The sequence below is a fragment of the Myxocyprinus asiaticus genome, chromosome 9, assembly GCF_019703515.2.
Source record: "Myxocyprinus asiaticus isolate MX2 ecotype Aquarium Trade chromosome 9, UBuf_Myxa_2, whole genome shotgun sequence".
In the NCBI taxonomy this organism is placed as follows: Eukaryota; Metazoa; Chordata; class Actinopteri; order Cypriniformes; family Catostomidae; genus Myxocyprinus; species Myxocyprinus asiaticus.
In genome coordinates, this window is record NC_059352.1 from 43,498,688 (window position 1) to 43,520,758 (window position 22,071).

General features: G+C 40.0%; 1 protein-coding gene across 1 annotated transcript in view; it reads right to left on the reverse strand.

Moving 5' to 3' along the window:
- LOC127446490 (unconventional myosin-X-like) overlaps nucleotides 1-19,128 on the reverse strand; it is a 137,675-nt gene extending 118,547 nt beyond the window's left edge. Inside the window, exon 1 of the mRNA XM_051707456.1 lies at nucleotides 18,807-19,128. Coding sequence (XP_051563416.1) covers nucleotides 18,807-18,827 — 21 coding nt within the window. The 5' untranslated portion in view covers nucleotides 18,828-19,128. The remainder of the gene's footprint in view (nucleotides 1-18,806) is intronic.
- Nucleotides 19,129-22,071: the final 2,943 nt, after the last annotated feature.

Below are 22,071 nucleotides of genomic sequence, written 5' to 3' on the forward strand. Positions count from 1 at the left end.
GATTACTGCTCTCTTTTAAAACCTAGTGAGTTGCCTTTGTAGGCAACATTTTAAGGCATAGACACACTCCCAATGTAAAGACTGTTACAAAAGGTAGGCAACATAAATATGCTACTTTCTAAGATATCGAATCTTAAGATATCTAAAGGCAGCATCGCATGATTTCTTCACGGAGAATGCAATTCAAGCTCAGTAAAAATCCAAGATGAAGGATGAAACGATAGAAATGTTGATATTGTGTCATTAAGTGCTGAAAAGTATCTGTAAAAATGGTTCACTCTAATTAAAGATGAGACGTTTCAAAAGCATCTCACTGACGCAGGTGTACATTGACACGTCCTTAGACAAGTCCTTATAATAAACCTATCTCGGGACAGATTGACGAATTCAATTGGATTTCTGTACACAGTAGCCAAATGAAAGGCTTATGCTCAACAATATGAAAAAATAAACAATATATGGCCTTCTAAAGCCACTTTTTGTATAATCTTATCAATGCTTTACTCATCTGCCACAATAATGTAAATGCAATTAATTATTATTTTATTTTTATGATATATATTATATTTATAATTACTTAAATACAACTATTTATAATTATTTAAACATTATATTTTGAATTATTGTTATTTAAGGGGATTTCTCAGCAAATATTTTTACTGCAATTAATTGTAGTTAATTAATCAGCATATCATGTAATTGGTGGTGACCATGTCTGTCAAGATCAAAAAAAAAGTTGAGACTTTGCCTGTGACAGTGGAATTTGTAGTTGTAGAGATTAGCCACACATGTGTATCAGTAAATTTGAAGTCACAGAGAAAAATGTTTTAAGAGTTGCAAACTTGTAGATTTTTTTTTTTCTCCCCCACAAACACAACACAACATTACAGTATGGGAATTCATCCAATGAGAGTTGCACACTTGTAGAATATTTTCTCACAAATATTTCTTTTTTCTTGGATATTTTTCTAGCACAAACACAAGTACATAACTACATCTGCTTGAATCCTTGCATCTTCCCGAGCTGGCAGTGGCAAATACAAATAAAGGTATGTTTTTTCTTTCTTTTTCTGAAACTCACGGTTATACATTTGTTTAAATATGCACGCTGGTCAGCTACATTGGTAATCAGTGTTTCTTAGTTAGATTAGCCTTTCTTGTTTCACGAAAGGTAAGCTAACGCTAGACTACATGCACTGTTAAATTTGCTATTCAGTCGTCTCATATTAAATAATACCCTCATATTAAACGATTTATTCCTTATATTCTCTTCCGCTTTACCTTCTAGAAAAATGACAGAACAGGGTGGGTCTTCGCAGGTGACTATCATATCATAATTATGCACCTAATGTAAGATTACCCTTATTAGAATTTACCATGGTCAGAAAACCATGGGTACCATGTTTTGTTTTTTTTTGTTTTTTTTTTTGGTGGATAGTAATTTTTTATAGGAATACCATAGTAAAGTAAAGGGATGTCAGAGTTTGCACTACAGTAGGCATTTTGTGCCAGTAATTATTACTCCCATAGGGAAGCAGTCCTGAAATTGGAAATGCAGTGAGTCACAGAGCGGGTTAATTAACATTTTATAAAGCCTATAGGCAATTTAAAGCATGTTTTTCATCCAACGTCACTGCAAATAGGTGTTCCATATAATATAAAATCAATATTTACATAGTCTAAGAATAGTAAGTTATCTCACTCCCATGTGCCCTGCAGTGTCCCACAAAATCACGTCTGCTGACCTGCAACAGAGGCTTAATCACTTGGAAACAGGTGCTTCCTCACGAAACTAAGCTAGAGTTTAGTGAGTGAGCGATAATGTTAGGTCATATTTATCATTGTTTCTCTGTGCCATGACTATATCAAATAGAATTCTGGTATTTTAATTTCAGGTTTGTTTTATGCAAAACTGATAAATTATTATAATCCATGTGTGATCCACATTACACATATGTTTAAAATTTTTAATTAACCCGCTCTGTGACTCACTGCAGCTTCCAATTTCAGGACTGCTTCCCTATGAGAGTAATAATTACTGGGCAAATTGCCTACTGTAGTGCAAACTCTGACATCCCTTTACTTTACTATGGTATTCCTATAAAAATTACTATCCACCAAAAGCATCTGAGTGTGTTCTTCCCCTCAGTTTCAATCTGGAATTCTACTAAAGCAGCAATGATGTTACTGTCAAGGCTCCACATCACTAGACCATTATCTGGTAACTTTGGATTATTATGAATGAACTGTATGCTTGATTGCTTTTTGACCGCTTAAAAAAGTAGTTCGCCCAAAAATGAAAATTAACCTAAATACATTTTGGGTGAGCTATTTCTTTAAGATTAATCAATGGTTAGAAACCAACCATGTCCCACTTGATTTATCTGACTTATTAGATCTGTCATGGTAGATAATTAAAAAAAAAAGATTGTGCTCCTTGGGAAAATGGGCATTTTTCTGACAATTAAGCACACATTATTACCATAATGCAAAAAATAATAAGCATTTCTCATTTATATATATATATATATATATATTATATTTACATCATGATAGTTTTTGTTGAACAAAGCTAATTCATGCAAAATGTATCATAAATTATATTTTTAGATAAAAAGAACTTAAAGTATTTTCTTTACAGCATTAAAATAAAATATTACTGTATTGCAGTAATAAGAATCTAAGAATCACCATTAATAATAATGGGAAATACAAAAATAACTCAGAAGCAAAACGGCTGGTTGCATAATGTGCTTAATTGTCATGAAAATAATGTCATAATGCAAAAAATAAAATAAAAATGCAATAGTCCTAAAAATATGCTAATTTCCTTAATGCAAAAGAAAATTGATTTTGGGATGAAATGCCACTTTTTTCATCAGATTCACCCTTAGAAGTACAACGTCTCATTAGAAAAAGTGACAAAAAGTGCGGGGTTAACATGGACACTCATGAAGTTATTTATTTTGGCTCTGATTACAGCAGAGTGAAATCACAGGGCAAACGTTTAGCTAAAGCTAAAACTGCAGTTTTGATGACAATGGGAGTTAATTACGCTGAAGGTCTTGCTGTTTATGGTTAGATAATTATAACACTTTACAGCCAGCAAGAAAGAGAACACAAGCTGGTAATCTACCAAAGGACTGCACTTTGGCTTATGCAATTTGAGAAGGATGCTTTAAGCAGTGTCAGAGACATCTACACAAGAGAGATTTCCCATGAATTTTTCCTATCAATATTCAGACAGATGACCCTAGCCACCATGAGAGTTACAAAGGCTATTATCACTATAATAACCTGCTGTGTTACAGTAATCCCACAAAGCTGCCACCTCTCCATCAAAGGGTTTAGCACAAGCACAGGGCTGCCATGGTAACAGAGGGGCAGGGTCGAGGCAGCAGGTGTTGGGTGTGAACTAGGGCAATGGTGGAGTGGACAGTGCAGTAGGCTAAATATTACAGTTGAAATATTGCATCGGGGAATTGGATTGATTTCTGACACAGATGGATATACTGTAGACTAAAGATGACCTGATTTTTGAATGTTGGGAGGATGAAGAAAAATAATGCTAGCACAGGTTGCAGGGAAAGGTCACATGCAGCAAGGGTGTATATTTTTAGTCTGCTTATATGAGTGTGCGTGTTTAAATGTGTTAGATGTGTCATCTCATCTCATTTCAGACGGGTACATCTCAGTCTCTTTCTCTCTCTCCGTCACACACACATTCCTCTGCATGTCCACACAAATATACACCTGCACACACACTTACAATGTGCTGTTCAATCTGTAAGCATACAAACATGCATTCAATGCATTGTTAAATACAGTAAATGCATAAAGCCCTTTCCTCTCACCTTACCAATAATGGTCTCTTTGTATTTCATATTTGGATAGGATCTGGATATTCTTTAGTTTTTATTCTGTAGCTTTTGAATAGATCATTGAATAGTTTGAAATGGATAAATACATGGTGTTGTATTTTAAATATTTTTATTTTTTTATGTTTTTTATTTAACTTTAAATCAATCTGTTTTTATATCACTCTGTCATTTTGTTTGTTTGATCTGTAAAGCACTTTGGGACAACTTCTGTTATTTTTAAATGTGCTCTATAAATAAAGGTTGACTTGACTTGACTAGTTGAATTGCATGTACACTGGAATGCATCTCCAGTGTGATCAGATAGAAATGTAAGTATGTAATATACAGGTGCATCTCAATAAATTAGAATGTCGTGGAAAAGTTCATTTATTTCAGCAATTCAACTCAAATTGTGAAACTCGTGTATTAAATAAATTCAGTGCACACAGACTGAAGTAGTTTAAGTCTTTGGTTCTTTTAATTGTGATGATTTTGGCTCACATTTAACAAAAACCCACCAATTCACTATCTCAAAAAATTAGAATATGGTGACATGCCAATCAGCTAATCAACTCAAAACACCTGCAAAGGTTTCCTGAGCCTTCAAAATGGTCTCTCAGTTTGGTTCACTAGGCTACACAATCATGGGGAAGACTGCTGATCTGACAGTTGTCCAGAAGACAACCATTGACACCCTTCACAAGGAGGGTAAGCCACAAACATTCATTGCCAAAGAAGCTGGCTGTTCACAGAGTGCTGTATCCAAGCATGTAAACAGAAAGTTGAGTGGAAGGAAAAAGTGTGGAAGAAAAAGATGAACAACCAACCGAGAGAACCGCAGCCTTATGAGGATTGTCAAGCAAAATCGATTCAAGAATTTGGGTGAACTTCACAAGGAATGGACTGAGGCTGGGGTCAAGGCATCAAGAGCCACCACACACAGACATGTCAAGGAATTTGGCTACAGTTGTCGTATTCCTCTTGTTAAGTCACTCCTGAACCACAGACAACGTCAGAGGCGTCTTACCTGGGCTAAGGAGAAGAAGAACTGGACTGTTGCCCAGTGGTCCAAAGTCCTCTTTTCAGATGAGAGCAAGTTTTGTATTTCATTTGGAAACCAAGGTCCTAGAGTCTGGAGGAAGGGTGGAGAAGCTCATAGCCCAAGTTGCTTGAAGTCCAGTGTTAAGTTTCCACAGTCTGTGATGATTTGGGGTGCAATGTCATCTGCTGGTGTTGGTCCATTTTGTTTTTTGAAAACCAAAGTCACTGCACCCGTTTACCAAGAAATTATGGAGCACTTCATGCTTCCTTCTGCTGACCAGCTTTTTAAAGATGCTGATTTCATTTTCCAGCAGGATTTGGCACCTGCCCACACTGCCAAAAGCACCAAAAGTTGGTTAAATGACCATGGTGTTGGTGTGCTTGACTGGCCAGCAAACTCACCAGACCTGAACCCCATAGAGAATCTATGGGGTACTGTCAAGAGGAAAATGAGAAACAAGAGACCAACAAATGCAGATGAGCTGAAGGCCACTGTCAAAGAAACCTGGGCTTCCATACCACCTCAGCAGTGCCACAAACTGATCACCTCCATGCCACGCCGAATTGAGGCAGTAATTAAAGCAAAAGGAGCCCCTACCAAGTATTGAGCACATATACAGTAAATGAACATACTTTCCAGAAGGCCAACAATTCACTAAAAATGTTTTTTTTATTGGTCTTATGATGTATTCTAATTTTTTGAGATAGTGAATTGGTGGGTTTTTGTTAAATGTGAGCCAAAATCATCACAATTAAAAGAACCAAAGACTTAAACTACTTCAGTCTGTGTGCATTGAATTTATTTAATACACGAGTTTCACAATTTGAGTTGAATTACTGAAATAAATGAACTTTTCCACGACATTCTAATTTATTGAGATGCACCTGTAAGTGACAAAAAATAGAAAACGGCACTCGTATTATTACATTGTTGTATATGCGAATAACGAAAATGCGTTAGCAGTAACCCCTTCGTTGAATGTGGTCAGTATTCGCCCATGACTACCTACGAATTTGGTTTCATTGATTGGCTGCACTAAAAGCCAATCAGTGGGGGTGTGGGGGGGACATGTCTCCATTACTTTTAGATGGGACACATAAAACTATGACTTTAAGACTTAGGCAGTGAATTGAAATGTCGCGGAGTCCTCGCCGCTGCCATCTGCCAGGGGAGCAGCTGCGGCCGTCTGCCTGGGGATGGAGGGGTCGCTGCCGGCCGCCAAGAGCCAGAGGAACCGCTGCCATCCGCCAAAGAAGGGGAGGAGTGGTTAAGGACCGGGCAACAGCATGTACAGGAGCCGGCAAGCAAGTTCTTCTCTCTCTCTCACTCGGTGTGTCTCTGCTCACCCTTTCCCTCTCCTCACGCCTCCCCTCGTCTCTCCACCAGATTCACAGGAGGAGGTAGTCAGACCGGTGGTGCCCCAGCCTGAATCGGGCGGGGGAGGAGTGTGACAAGGAGGGCATGGCCGTGATGGTGCAGGCCGGCGCTGAATCAGCTGATCAGCGGGAGAGTGAGAAAAAGGGGAGCCGGAGGCGCCAGTTCGAGAGAGAGAGAGAGAGAGAGATGCACGCAGCCGCATTGCATGTGTGTCTGTGTTTGTTACTGTTTTTTTTTTCAAGTTAAGTTTGACATTAAAACTTTATGTTTACTGTTCAGCTGGTTCCTGCCGCCTCCTTGCTCACCTTTACCTGTTACAGTCATATATCCCATAAAACGCCAGTTCTTAAACACCCCTTTTTCACATGCTTTGTCCTTTCAGAATTGCTCCACAACCGCATCTGTTTATTTCCTGCTTTGTGCTACTTTTTCACTCTTGTCTTAGTATGAACAGATGGCGATAAGCCTGAGGTGAGGACTGCTTTAAAAGTCCACACATATAAACACCTGCACACACGCATACAATGTGCTGTTCAGTCTGTAAGCATACACGCATGCATTCAATGCATTGTTTACCTGTTGAATAAATGCATAAAGCTGTTGGATTTCAATATTTCAACAACTAAAACTGCCAATTATTATGTTGTTTATTGGTGAAAAACAGAAAAACTGTATTGCATTTTCTGCCCTGATTTGGGGGTTCTACTCTCTTTTCAGTGGCTACAAGTATAATCAAATTAGCCAAAATATTTCGTTAACACAAAAAGCAGAGGATGTGTAAAAATGTGTGCAATGTGTTGCTTATTCAGAAGATGCAAGTTGTCATCATTTACCAATTCAAATTCCCCTCTCTTTCCCCAGGTTTTCCTTTCATCTCTCTGCTTTATCTGCATTAAAAATAGCAAAAGCTATTAAAAAAAAAATCAAACCGCATCTCATTTCTCAACCAGCTCTTCATTCTTAAATGAACCCCGAAATGTCTGTGTTTGGGACTAAGGCATCCTGGTCTCTCTCTGTATGGGGTACAGTAAATTTTTACTCAGAAACACAGCATGCCCTGCAAAATTATGACTTGAATAAAAGCAGAAGCTATCACTCCAGACAAGTGTGACAGTATGAGAGGCGTTTTAATTATACACAAGGTATCTGACAATGACTAGACCTGATAATGATGTTGTCGATATTCAAAGAAAGAGAAAAAGGAGGAATGGAAACAGTAAGGGGCACAAATAATATACATCAGCTGTGATGGAAAGACATTTGCACTTTTTCCTGCAGCGGTTTGTCAGATCTGCTCTTCACAGGCGGGGGGAGGTGGCTGATCTGGGTCAGGAGAGAGAACTTTTGCTCAGTGCTTCTCTCTGCTGGTCTCTCTAGCTGAAAACACAAGCGCACACACACACACACATGCACAGTTGGATCTCAGTCTTCCCTGCATCCTGATTTCGATGAGCTAGCAAATCACTGCATACCCTGCTTGTGTTTTTGTGTCATACTAAGGGTATGTGGGGGAATTAGAATGATGCACAGACATGTGCACACTGGTGTTTGTACATCTGTGTGATAATATGTTAGTGGATCAGGCTATATATACACTACATATTCCAGTATATACTGACTACAATATGTGACCTGCTCAATCACTTTGAGTCACCTTGACCCAGAAACACACTTTGATCTTTATGCAGTAAAGTAAAAGGGAAAGTCTCAGCCAACATTTAAGTAATTATATCCCAGCAACGTTTTGGAGCACAGGATAAGAGGGTGCGGAATGACACGTCATGTTTTGGTGTCACCCGGCCCATGACGAGAGTGGGCAGGAAGGAGGAGGGGCACAATTAATAAGCCTCGAGTTGCATCCAAGGGCTAGGAAGTCGAGCCGCCTTCCACTCACACTCATCGCTGGCCCCCTGAGAATATAGGCCAAGGAAGCCGCCACCCCTCAGACCCCACATCCTGGAACATCCCATTGGCACTCTCCGAACTATACCAAGTGCGAGGATGCCAGGTTCCCCCTTTCTTTTGGAAACTAGCCCCCAAGGACACTTTATTTTCCCTGTTTTGGACTTTTATGTTGTTTATAATTTAAAATAAACACCTCTCCGAGGCCTGACGCCACACCCACATTTCTGTCTTTTTGCTCATCCTGCCACAAGTGGTAAACACATCTACACAAATACACAATGTAACTCTGATGCACATAGTACAAGAATCATACCTCATTTAGCCTATTCAACAGTAACTAAACAAGTGCAGGGAGAAAATTCCTATCTGTGAGAGCTTCTTTCAATACTATGAGAACACAAACAGAAATAGAGGGAAACATGCCTTAAAACAAGAAAGAGGGGGTAAAAAGGAGGATTGGAGCCCAAATGGTAACAAGGAATGTGCAAAACTGCATATTTTCAGAATCGACTAGTCATTGAATTGTCTGAATGATTAATTGGTCATTCTGATCACATAGGATGTGTTCTTGCGTTCAAAAATAGTTGGATGGAATGGAACAGAATGGAACAGAACCCAGGGGTCTCAAGATGTTTTTTTAACAGTTGAACTATTTTAACACAACACCTGCATAGGGCCCTATGAAATCAGTTTTATTTTTTTCCAAATTCCATTTTATTTTTTCCCAAATTCCATGTTTTACGTTTATTTTCTCTGAATTCTGGGTTTTAAAGTTTGATTACATTTTATCATAAAAACAAAAAAAACTGTCTAATCAAATTTATTCATAAAATCCAAAACCCAAAATTTTAGTTTTTAGTTTTTTTATTTTATTATTATTTATTAATTGGTCAAATACAGTGCTGCACAGTTGAGCATCACAGTATTAATGAAAGCAGTGATGAAACTCTTGCTTGAGATATTGTTTAAATATAATATAATTATTATTGATATACTATAATTTTCATTATTATTACTACTACTACTACATTGAATATTAAATTATACTATACAGAAGTAATATATTTCATTTAGGATTTTTGGCGGAAAACCGATGTATTTGACGACACACAGAGCGCACGTGATGTTAATGATACAGTTAGTATATACGCAGCGGCTTCTCACATTCGTTGTACAGTTCATTGCGTTTTTATGACTGGATTCCATCCGTGTTTTCCGCAGCGCTGAACTCATAGGGCCCTACTCGCAAGATTCTGAAAAAGACAGCACGATGCAATTTCAGGATCATAGTCGACCATCCCAGGCTGATTGCACTGACAGTGAATTCAGTGACAGGAGGTCGAAAGTTCTGCTGCTGAAATTGGTATGTGCTTACCGCACTTAGAACCACTGTCCCCAGTGGCCGAAGCTGGAAGTGTTGTTGAACGTATGGGCATGTGTGAGCTCCAGTTTTTGGGTGAAATGTCCACACAGTGGCCCCAAAAGTGAGTTTTTAGTGAAAAAGAGTTTTTAGTTGTAAATTATCTAAACACTCAACAGGAATGCATATTTTATAACCCTTCCTCTTAACCCAAACCCCAACCCTAAACCTAACTGTCAGTGTAGTAAAAATTTATTTTTAGAGCAAATATTGCGCTCACTATTGTTTTACGTGAACATTATTACTTCCTGGTTTCCATCAGACCAGAACCCATGATTGAGAAACACTGCTCAAGTTGGACACATCATTTTTCCAAGCCCTACACAATAACAAGAGTTCCATTAAGGTAAAGGCAATGCTAGCACTCCCTACTTCACATAAATCTGTGAAATCAGTGCATTGCAGCAATGGACAAATCAAATGAGAGGAGAGATTGCAGCAAAGGAATAATGAATACAGAGAAAGGAAAAAGGAGAGATTCACTCTGGAACTAATCAAGGCACTCGCTCTCACATGAAGCTGCTGAGAAAATATAGGTCACACATCTCCAGTGGCTGCTCTCCTCAGAACCAGAGAGGGAGAGAGAGAGAGAGAGAGACCTGGAAGAACACACCTGGGGTGCTTTCTCATAGGAGGCAAAAAGAGCCAGTGCTTCCTCAAATCAGATGAGAAAATAAAACAAAACAAAACAATATAGCAAATAAAACAAAACACAGATTTTTCGATATATATCTCGATAATTATATATTTGCTCTGAAATCGCTCAAAAGTGATTTTTTTTTAAATCAGAGGAACCACAATTTCATGCAAACAGCCACTGTAGCCAAGCAGATTCAATATTTTAAAGGCATTAAATAAAAATCTATTTTAAAATAAAAAGGCATGTTTCCCTACAGTTTTGCACTAAATGAACACAAGGGAGAATGAGATCTAATCATTGTCATTGATATGCACTTTTATATTTATATTTTATATACAATGATACATAGTAGCTTTTAAAAAAGCATTATTTACCTTCATGTATTTTTACTTAAAAAATAAATTGTTAAATGAACAAGGTGTGCAAAAACACATATTTTTGGAAAATCCGGTTGAATTTTGCATGATATTAAATTATTACTGTGGGAACGTCAAGTTTATTATTCTAATACTGAATTCTCATTATTATTTTGAGGATTAGATTTGTTTTATTTAAAAGTAATATATTTCTTTCCAATCTACTTCACCTTCACCTGGAACTTTTATTTTGACACTTCACATGGAGCTTTTATTTTGACACTGAAAGTGCAGCATGTAGTTTACAGTGCACCACATCTGGCACTAAAGTTAAGGAAAGTCTTTGATTTCTAATTATATTATTTATATGTTTTTAAACTGTTGCCATGATACAATCAATTAAATGCTTTCCATTTACTTTAGTGCATTCTTATAATGTGTTTCTGGGTCAAACTGACTGAACGTGATGGTGCAGGTCACAAATAATATACTATCCACTCTACTCTTTTCATGACTAACACTGGCGGATAAAGGTTTAGAGTGTCTCTTTTGCCTCCCTTGAGGAGCAAGAGAGGCATGTGAGAGTAGGTAGAGCCTCTGTGAATGGGATAAAGTCTGCCAATCATGTTCACAGTGAATCTGCAAATCGGCCCGAACTAGTAGAAACAGTCTAATTACAGAATTAACAATTCATCCACTCCGACATCATCGATTGGGGTAATGTATGAATCGAAATGAAATTAAAATCCACAAGCCATTTTTTAGCGACCATTTGGTTAAATTAAAGCTGCACTGCTGAGCATATGATCATTATATTTGCACACACATATATGGAAGTACAATCTAAGTAATACACAGTATCAGGGCTTTTTGACATGTCTGTATGATCTTTAGTTTCTGCTCTGTGAAGCAGCTGAATACCAGCTGATGCTAACACACACACAAACACCTGCCAGGTCACCTGTCAACACAACGCATATCATAACCTCGATTACTCTTTCTCACTCTCTCTCTCTTTCTCTCTCTAAATATATACACAGACATATACAGTATCTGTCCCACAAACAAACATCTGACATACAGTACATATTTATATCTGTCATCAGTTGATATGCCTTATTAGATTTCTATCTCCAACTTAACATTCACTGATGCATCTATGATTTGGGTGGGTATGTGTGTGTCTGTGTGTGTGTTGCATTTTTTATCAGCAACAGCAGCTAAGCTTATGCAGTTATCAAAAATCAACAATAGATTATACTTACTTTAAGGTCCTCTACACTCACTGAGCACTTTATTAGTAACACTATGGTCCTAATAAAGTGCCAAACTACAGTTGTATAGAGTGGTTATCTGAGTTACCGTAGCCTTTCTGTCAGCTCAAACCAGTCTGGCCATTCTCAGTTGACCTCTCTCATTAACAAAGCGTTTCCGTCTGCAGAAATGCCACTCACTGGATGTCTTTTGTTTTTGGCACCATTCTGAGTAAACTCTAGAGACTGTTGTGCATGAAAATCCCAGGAAATCAGCAATTATTGAAACAGTCAAACCAGCCTGTCTGGCACCAAAAATCATGCCATGGTCGAAATCACTGAGATCACATTTTTTCCCAATTCTGATGTTTGATGTGAACATTAACTGAAACTCCTGACCCGTATCTGTATGATTTCATGCATTGTACTGCTGCCACATGATTGGCTGATTAGATAATTGCATGAATAAGTAGGAGTACAGGTGTTCCTAATAAAGTGCTAAGTGAGTGCACATATATGCTAGTGTACTTCTAAACACTGATAAAATTTGTTTTAAGAAGATTTAAGCATTTCAAATCTGCAGTCTCTCTCTTCCGGCTAAAAAGACTGGCTAAGAAACATCCATGATGTCACATACAGGTTGAGAAACCTTGTTCAATCAAGTGCTTTCTAGACTGAGAACGCACCCTCCCCTACAACTGTTCAGCGTGTCTGGCTGTGTTCTAACTGCCACTGATCAGCCTTTGCCCATACTGTAGGGTCGTTCCAAACCGAACCTCCAATAACAATCACTTAAAAAGTGAGTTCTGAGTATTGAGATCGCTTCTCAAGTTTCCCCAGCAGCTCGGACATGAGCAGCATGGTGGAAAGGGGTGTGTGTGTGGCTGTAAACTAAAGCCTATTGGCTATTTTCTTTTAAATGGAAGGAAATACGTCAAAACACCAAATTGAACTGCGCTCGTCAAGGCACTTTACGGGTGTCACGGTCCTGTTACTCTGTCAGTCTGGGTTTTTGTGTGACAGGACCATGGCATCATTGTCCCATGTCGGTCTTTGTGTAAGTGCACAGTTTCGGTTGATTTCCCTGCCATGCGCTCTTCGGTCTGTCTTGTTTCATGTCCGGAGCATGGTGTCTGGATCTTGACTCCCCTGTCTGGTTTGGTTTCGGTCTGTGTCGGGATCCGGACACTCATGTTCCATGTATTGGCTTGAGTGCATTGCACTTGTCACCTTGGCAGTCAATAATCTGTTCTGTCTCTCGTGACCGAGGACGCATGTTGCGCTCGCTTTGCGCTGCGTGCCTGGGTCGTGAGCTGTCTTCACATTGTGCTGAGGTTCGGTCACTTCAGTCTGCGGTGTCAGGTGTGTGTGTGACTGAATTCTCGCTCAGGTGTCCTGTCTCGTTTTTTCGCCTGTTGCATGCATCAAGTGTACGCTCAGGCTTTGTTTAGTGTGGGAATGCGTGGCATCGCTTTGTTTGGCGTTGCTACGTATTCTCTCGTCTGTTCTGTCGGTTGGCATGAGCATATATTGCCTTATTGGCTTGGCGATGTGCGCTCATGCCATTTGGTTGTTTTGTTGTCTGGTGAGATCAATTGGCTTTGTTTTGTTTCTGTATTGCCGAGTGTATCTCTGTCTGGCGTCATACCCCGCCTCCTTGTTTGCCCATTATTAGTTTATCTGTTTCACCTGCCCTGTTTGTTAACCTGTTGATTTGTCTCCCTATTTTAGTCTCCTCGTGTACGCTGTCCAGTGCCAGTTTGTCTTGTATGTTCCAGTCGGTCTTGTCTGTTGTTCGGTTCCAGTTTGTTCGTGTTTATGTACATTCCCTGCTTCCTGTTTCGGTCTGCTCGGTCCTGTTCCCCGTTTCCTATGCCTCAGCCTGGATTACCTTTTTCCCCTACGGGGTAGTTTATGTTTGTTTTTTTCCCCCTTATGGGAGTTTATGTTGGATTTTGCCTTTATTTTATGTATAAATAAATTCACTGTTTTCAACTCTGTGCTTGGATCCTGTCATTCTCTGCATCGTGACATTATGAACTGGCCAAGATGGACCCAGCAGAGATTTTTTTTCAACTGGTCGCCAGCATGCACAGCACGTAAATTGTTTTTACGGGCTATGGCAGGAGGACAAGTCCATGTGGGGGTATGCCCTTGAATATGTGTCAGACCTGCCTAATCAATCTCTTTTGGGCAGGTCTGAACAAGCCCATTAGATCTATTGTCCCAGAATGAGTTGAAGATGGGGAGTTTCTCAAGGCAGTCAGGCTTGCCCTTAAATGGGATGAGTTTATCACAGCCTGTACCTCATGAGACTTCCAGTCCTTATCCCAACCTGAGGACGAGGGCACCCCCACACTGCTGACTGCCAGGAAGTGGTGGCTTTTACAGCAGCAGTGTTTCTCACCACCCAAAAGAGAAATAGGAAGAGAAGGGCACCTACTCCTCAGTCGCTGCCAGCATCCGCGGCCATGGAGGCCATTCCCCTACCGCTGCCAGCGTCCACGGCCGCGGAGGACATTCCCATGCCAGCATGCCCCCTGCCCCAAGTTCCTCATTCTGTTTGTCTTGTCTATTGTTTGATGTTCCCTTTTTGGGATGCCAGGAGGCTTCCCTTTGGGGGGGGGGTAATGACATGGGCCTGTCACTCTGTCAGTCTGGGTTTTTGTGTGACAGGACCGTGGCCTCATCATCCAGTGTCTGTCTTTGTGTGAGCGAACAGTTTCAGTTGATTTCACTGCTGTGCGCTCTTCAGTCTGTCTCATTTCATGTCCTGACTCCTAGGGCTGGGTGATAAAACAGTATCGGTATTTATCGACGGTACACCTTTATCGATAACGATATAAAAAATGTTCGATATAACGCTCGATAGTTTCACTTAAATGCATTAAAATGTAAATAGACATGAAGTTTGTTTGCATGAACAACCCTCAAACGTGCGCCGTCCCTGGATCATAAACAGCCTATCATATGGCTTGATAAAGAAGCGTGCTACAAGTGACAAGCAAACAGCCAATAACAAGTTAAGTTGCTGTGGGGTTCAGTTGCGCCATCGCCATGTGACATCAGAACACATGAACACATGCGAAAATTAGTGTCGTGCCTGCCGGCGATGAGGAGATTGTTAATAAAAAAGGACATGTCAGCTCGCCAGTGTGGCAGTTTTTTGGTTTCTTTACGTCTGACCAACATCAAAACACTGTTGTGTGTAAGCCTTGCAAAAAAAACGTCCCGGCCAAGTACGGAAACACAAGCAACTTATTTTATCACCTTAACCGCTTCCACCCTTTGGAATATGCAGCATGTTGTCTGCCACGACCTACATCTACCTCACCTCAACAAACAACCCACAAGCAGTCCACGATGGAGAGGTACTCGGCAACAATGCCTTATGAGAAATCCTCCAAATGATTTTTGTAGCATTTTATTTTTTAAGTTTAAGAGTTTCTTTAACACTTATTTATTTAATCTTCATATAAGATTTAAGAAAGAAGATATTTTGTTTGCCTTAATAGAGTGGGTAAATTAAAAATACAGTGGTTAAATTCAATAGATTTTTATATAATGCCTTTAATTATCGATACCGAATGATATGAAATATTATACCCTTATAAATTTTTTAGCTGTATCGCCCAGCCCTACTGACTCCCCTGTCTGGTTCGGGTCTCATGTCTTATGTCCGGAGCATGGTGTCTAGATCCTGACCCTTCTGTCTGGTTTGATTTCGGTTTTGGTGTCTGGATCCGGACACTCATGTTCCATGTCTTGTCTTGTATTGGTGTGAGTGTGTTGTGCTTGTCACCTTGGCGGGATGCACTCGTATCAATAATCTGTTCTGTCTCTCGCAACCACGCGTTGCACTCACTTTGCGATGCGTGCCCGGGTTGCGGTCTGTCTTCATGTTGTGCTAAGGTTCGGTCACTTCGGTCTGAGGTGTCAGGTGTGTGTATCACTACGTGTCTCTCTGTCTGGCATCATACCCCGCCTCCTTGTTTGCGCATTATTAGTTTATCTGTTTCACCTTCCCTGTTTGTTAACCTGTTGATTTGTCTCCCTATTTAAGTCTCCTTGTGTGTGCTGTCCAGTGCCAGTTCGTCTTGTATGTTCCAGTCTTTCTTTTCTGTTGGTCGGTTCCAGTTTGTTTGTGTTTATGTACATTCTCTGGTTCCTGTTTCGGTCTGGTCGGTCCTGTTCCCCGTTTCCTCTGCCCCAGCCTGGATTACCTTTTTCCCCTATGGGGTAGTTTATGTTTGTTTTCCCCCCTTGTGGGAGTTTATGTTGGATTTTGCCTTTATTTTGTGCATAAATAAATTCCCTGTGTTCAACTCTGCACTTGGGTCCTGAGCCTCTGTCATTCTCTGCATTGTGACAACGGGGACTTTAAAAATAGAACTTCCTTTAGAATTTAGGTCTTTACATCTAGTTGAAAACTGAACAATGCTGTTACATGGCAGGTAGTTAAAGGGATAGCTCACCCACAAATTACAATTTTGTCAAGGAGATATTAGACAGAATGCAGAATTTTCATTTTTGGGTATACTATCCCTTTAATCTAAGGCTCATAACACATTGCCTTTATCTTTAACAGAACTGTCAGTAATATCAACATAATGGCAAATTTTATCATCATCATCATCACATTTCTATTGACAGGTAAATGCCAATCCTCTCTTATAGTGGAAATCTATGTAGTCCAACACACTCTGCACTAGATTCCACCATAAATTAACACTCGGCATTAGGACCATGGTATGACCCAGTAAAAAATGGCCAATCTTCCAATGTTGCTATGGGGACTCGAGGTGTGGAGTGCTGAGCCACCAGTATGATAACCTGAACTGCCACTACAAAGTAGACAGCAGAAAAAGTGGGTGTAGAAAGAAAGAGGGAGAATGGAAATGAGAAAGAGAACAATTTGTTTGTTGTTGTGCTTAAAGGGTCACTAAGCTTCTTTAATGAAACTAAAGATGCTTTTGGGCAATGACACATTAGGATGCTGGGCAGAGGTAAGGATATTAGTGGGCTGGTCAGGTCTGTATTTGGGGGGGGGACTTACGTACTCAACTGCATCTAACATATTTTATCCCATTTAAAAGTGTCAGCCTTACACAACCCCCTCGGGGAAAAGTTTAACCTGTGACCTTTACACTAACACTGGTGCTGGCTAAGGCAAGCATCACTATTACTATAGACCTTTTTCACACTCCGGGTTTTGGAACGCGTAAGTAAACATTTGCAGGGTAAACTTCGACAGCGGTGAATAGGAGTGAATGGGAGATCACAGCAAATATTATTTTCATTTACCCATTTGCTCCAAGACCAAAAGAAAAATCCACTATTACATTTGAATGACTTTCCAGAAGAGGAAGAAAATAGAGAGCAGTGGATTAAGCAAGTTAGATGGGAGAAGATGCCAGATTTACTGTCACTCTCTCAGCAGCCGTAATTGAAACCCCCGCAGCTGTGGTCATTTGTTTTTAAAACTAATTCCAGGGTAATATATCAATAAGCATAATGTTATAAATTTACACTCAATATTTAAAAAATGTATATTAAAAAAAAGAGAGAGCGAGATTTACGGTGCTAAATAAGCCGGCAACGCATCATCACAGTCTGTGAAAAAGGTCTATTGCTCATACTTAGGGATATATTTTTTTAAAGCCACAAGCCACAAGCATCTTAGTTATCTGTAGCAACATGGTGGCCAGCAAATACAATCATAATAGGACACAACTTCACTATATATGCCCTATAAATTAAAATACTATTAATGGCCCTTCCACATAATAGTCTGTGAAGGATGCAAGGATCAAGCTCTCCTGCTCTGTTCCCTATGGGCCATCACATGATCTACTTTTGCCTTTTTACTGTATTTCAGTGGTAAACAGAATATACACTGATTACCTTTCTCTACCTGGTAAATAACAATAACCAGAGTATGTGCATCATCATCTTCATTTAATGCCATTTACTATGTCTTGTGTTGGTTTGCTGTCCACTCTGACACAGATTAAATGTTGATCACTTAAAACCATTTGAGACACATAGCATGTGCTCAAGAGGATAAATGGCTTAATGGGGATGCTGTAATTCTGTATTAGATAGAAGATAGAATGCAGGTGTTTGTGTGTGTGTGTGAGCGTGTGTGCACTTGACAGATAGAAAGAGAGGGGGAGACTGTGGTAGGCCTTACAATAAAATCATCAAAGCAAGTAAGCTCAAGGCATTTCTTACACATCTATTTTGACTATAAATGAAAGAGGCAGAGTTAGTGAAAGCAACAGTAGAAACAAAATAACAGTTCTGAGGCCTTTTTCTGCAAAGCACAGATCAGGTAAACAAAACCACCATCCACGAAGCCAGCCAGGTTCAATACCAAACCTTGCATATATGTTTCAGAACAATTCCTGCAATGAAGCTCAAGGTGAATGCTTTAGAAAATTGAATTTGGGAATCATCTTAAATATGTCAAGACAGCCTTCACAACACAGCCACGCGCTGGTTTGCAATCTAAGACGTGATATCGACAAATAAAAAGATGCATGAAAATGTAAACGAGAAAATGTGCAAGATTTTTAGAAAATCAATGCGCGAAACCCCTTCCCCCTTCACGCGCGCCACAGCCCAGGCAAGCGCGAGACACCAATGCACGCGACATCACCACACCATCAACTGCAGTCACTCACTGTGTTAAATAACGCACCGGTTACTTGTAATTAATCGACTGAAAATGTAAGTCAGTTAAAAAGACAGGTGACAGCTGATTGAGATTGCATGTAAACGGTATGGCACTGTTAAAGGTGGCACATCATGAAAGTAGGTGTGAACCCGCACAGCCTACCAGAATTATGCGCCGGTCTGTACATCAAAACACACTACAAGTAAACATTTATTTCATAAATACTATTTACCACACAGTCTATTACTGTTATAATGCACACAAATGAGCCCACCTCTGCGAAGAAGGTCTCCATCTTCCCTCAGGCGATGCAAGAAGACGCTATCCCGGTGTCCAGCTAATCAATTACAAAAATGTAAATGATTTGAGAAGCGTTAGAAAAGATGTAGGTCTCTTCAGCAGGAGCTTTCCATTCACGAATGTTTATAAAGAGAAGATCGCTGTAGTTCTGTCTGTCAGTGCTGTCAAGCGTCGGCAAGGCAAACGACAGTTGTCAAATATCACAGCTGATAAAACAAGAAAATGGTCAGGTGTTTCGTTTCTGTATGGATATTTTTTTAGTATTTCAAATGCCGCTGTCCACACACATGCCTCGTTGATTCCGGTGTCCGCACCAGAGCGAATGAGCCAGTGTCCGCTCGCGCATCTCCGGTGGGGCGGCGCACCACGCGCAAAGACAGCCCCTCAAGTTCGCCCTTTTTACCGTGCATACCGGTAGTGACATGGAAGACATAAACAGTACTGAGTCCCTTTAACCACTTTAACACTAATAATTATATATTGCTGCTATACTCAAATCCGAATTCATAATAAAGCACATAGCGTCTTATAACGATTCGCATTCACGCTTTATTGATACCCTACGTGAAATACTGGGAACCAATGAGCTATGGCTTAACATACAGTGTAAAAGCAAGATTCGAACATATTAATGATCTGAAATTCCATGTGTTGCTTAGTGGGATCTAATATGATTCAGTGTTGGTTTTGGTACGGATGCCCCTCTGATGCGTTTCCATGGTAGCACTACTGACACATATTTCTGCATGAGCCATGCACATCTGAAGTGAGACTAATACAGTGCGTGGGTCTGAGCTGTCGCACTAAATATGAGACAAAGCACTGATGTTTTGCTGTTTTGGTCAATCTGGGCATGAAAGTCAAATAAAGCAGATGGTAGACTAGATGTATTAAATCATTAAACTCTTAGTCTATCTATCGCAGCTTGAGAAAAAGACAACTGTAATCCTGAACCAACAGGTACTAAAGAGATCTCTTAATTTTCAAACGTATATTAGACCAGGTGTTTCCAAACTTTTTAATGTCGAGAAAGCCTAAAATATGATAATCCCTTTGCGTGGGACTCCTTTCTAAGAATGCAATGAATTTTCATGTATAAAGACCCATTTATACTGTGTGAGAAAAATAGTTCGCGTGATATTATAAAGACAACATTGTTTCAAAATTAAATAAAAATTATTACATTATCTAGAAAATATTTAATTTGTAGTTGACAGTATGTATTTTTTCTACCCACAATTAGATTGTTAGATGTATAAACCTAAAGAAAAGCATTTATTTATCTATTTGTACACGTTTACGCTCATATACTGTATAGCATACAGTTTTTTGTAGACACTGATGAGCCAAAACATTATGACCACCTGCCTGATATGCTGTTGGTCCTCCCCGTGCCGACAAAACAGCGCCGACCCGCCGAGGCATGGGCTCTACAAAAACACTGAAGGTGTCCTGTAGTATCTGGCAACAAGACATTAGCAGCAGATGCTTCAAGTCCAGTAAGATGCGAGGTAGAGCCGCCGTGGATCGGACTTGTTGGTCCAGTACATCCCACAGATGAATTTGGAGGCCAGGGCAATGCCTTGAACTCTTCATCATGTTCCTCAAACCATTCCCAAAACAATGTGTGGTGTGACAGGGCGCATTATCCTGCTGAAAGAGGCCATTGCCATCAGGAAATACCATTGCCATGAAGGGGTGTACCTGGTCTGCAACAATGTTTAGGTAGGTAGCACATGTCAATGACATCCACATGAAACCCAGGGTTTCCCAGCAGAACATTGCCCAGAGCATCACACTCCCTCCACTGGCTTGTCGTCTTCCCACAGTGCATCCTGGTGCCATCACTTCCTCAGGTAAACGGCACACACGTACACGCAGTAGCGGTTCTAGCTTGTATGGCGCCCTGGGCGAAACCCGCTTCAACACCCCCCCCCCCCCAGCAAGATGTTGCCCTGGGCAACTGCCCATGTCGCCCATGCCTAAATCCGCCACTGCGTACACAGCTTTCTACGTGATATAAAAGAAAACGGGATTCATCGGACAATGCGACCTTCTTCCACTGCTCAGTGGTCCAGATCCGATGCTCACATGCCCATTGTAGGTGCTTTCGATGGTGTACATGGGTCATCATGGGCACTCTGACTGTGGCTACGCAGCTCCATACCCAGCAGGGTGCGATGCACTGTGTGTTGTGATACATTCCTCCCGTAACCGTCATACAAATTTTCTGTGACTTGTGCCACAGTAGACCTTCTGTCAGTTCGGACCAGACAGGAAAACCTTCATTGCCCTTGTGCATTGATGAGCCTTGGGAGCCCAAAACCCTGTCGCTGGTTTGTGGTTTGAATGGAAAGCAATAATAAACTTATAATAATAAACTTTATTTGTATAGCACATTTCATACATCAAGTGCAACTCAAAGTGCTTCTTCACATATTAGAAATTAAAAGTCAAAGAAAGTGGCTGCATTAAAATAAATAAAAATATGTAAAAATACAAGAAATGTATATTTTATTAAAATAAAAACAATAATAAATGTAAAATATAAAAATCAGCTTCTAACACACACACACACAAACCTGTTTTTATATCATTGTGGGGACTCTCCATAGACAGATCTTTTTATGGATTTTATACAGATCTACGATAATTTTTATCCCCTAACCTTACCCCTAAACCTAGCCCTAACATAAACCTTTTTGCATTTTTACATTTTCAAAAAACATTGTTTAGTATGTTTATTAAGCCATTTCTCACGTGGGGACCGCTGGCTGGGCTTTTACTATCCTTGTGGCGACATTTGGTCCCCACAGTGTAGTATAAACTTAGTATACACACACACACACACACACACACACACACACATACACGCACACACACATGCACACACACACGCACGCAATCGTCAATAAGTTGCAGCATGGGTTTGAAAAGTGCCTGTGCATGTTGTCAGATTTACAGTATATGGAAGATTGATGTCAGTATCATCTGGCAAACAGGAGCTGTGATGACAACATTGTCAAATCCCCATGGTCACTTACATCATTATTATTGAAACCCATGCTCACTTTACACCCTAAGGCACACACATTCACACACTCATACATAAATGCCTTAAAAACACATCTTTTAATCTTTTAATTTCTGTCAAAACAAATATCATCTATGCTCTCCTTAGCGATAGCTCCTGATGTCCTGATTACCACTATGGTTTTTAACCTACTGTCATTTGGTGA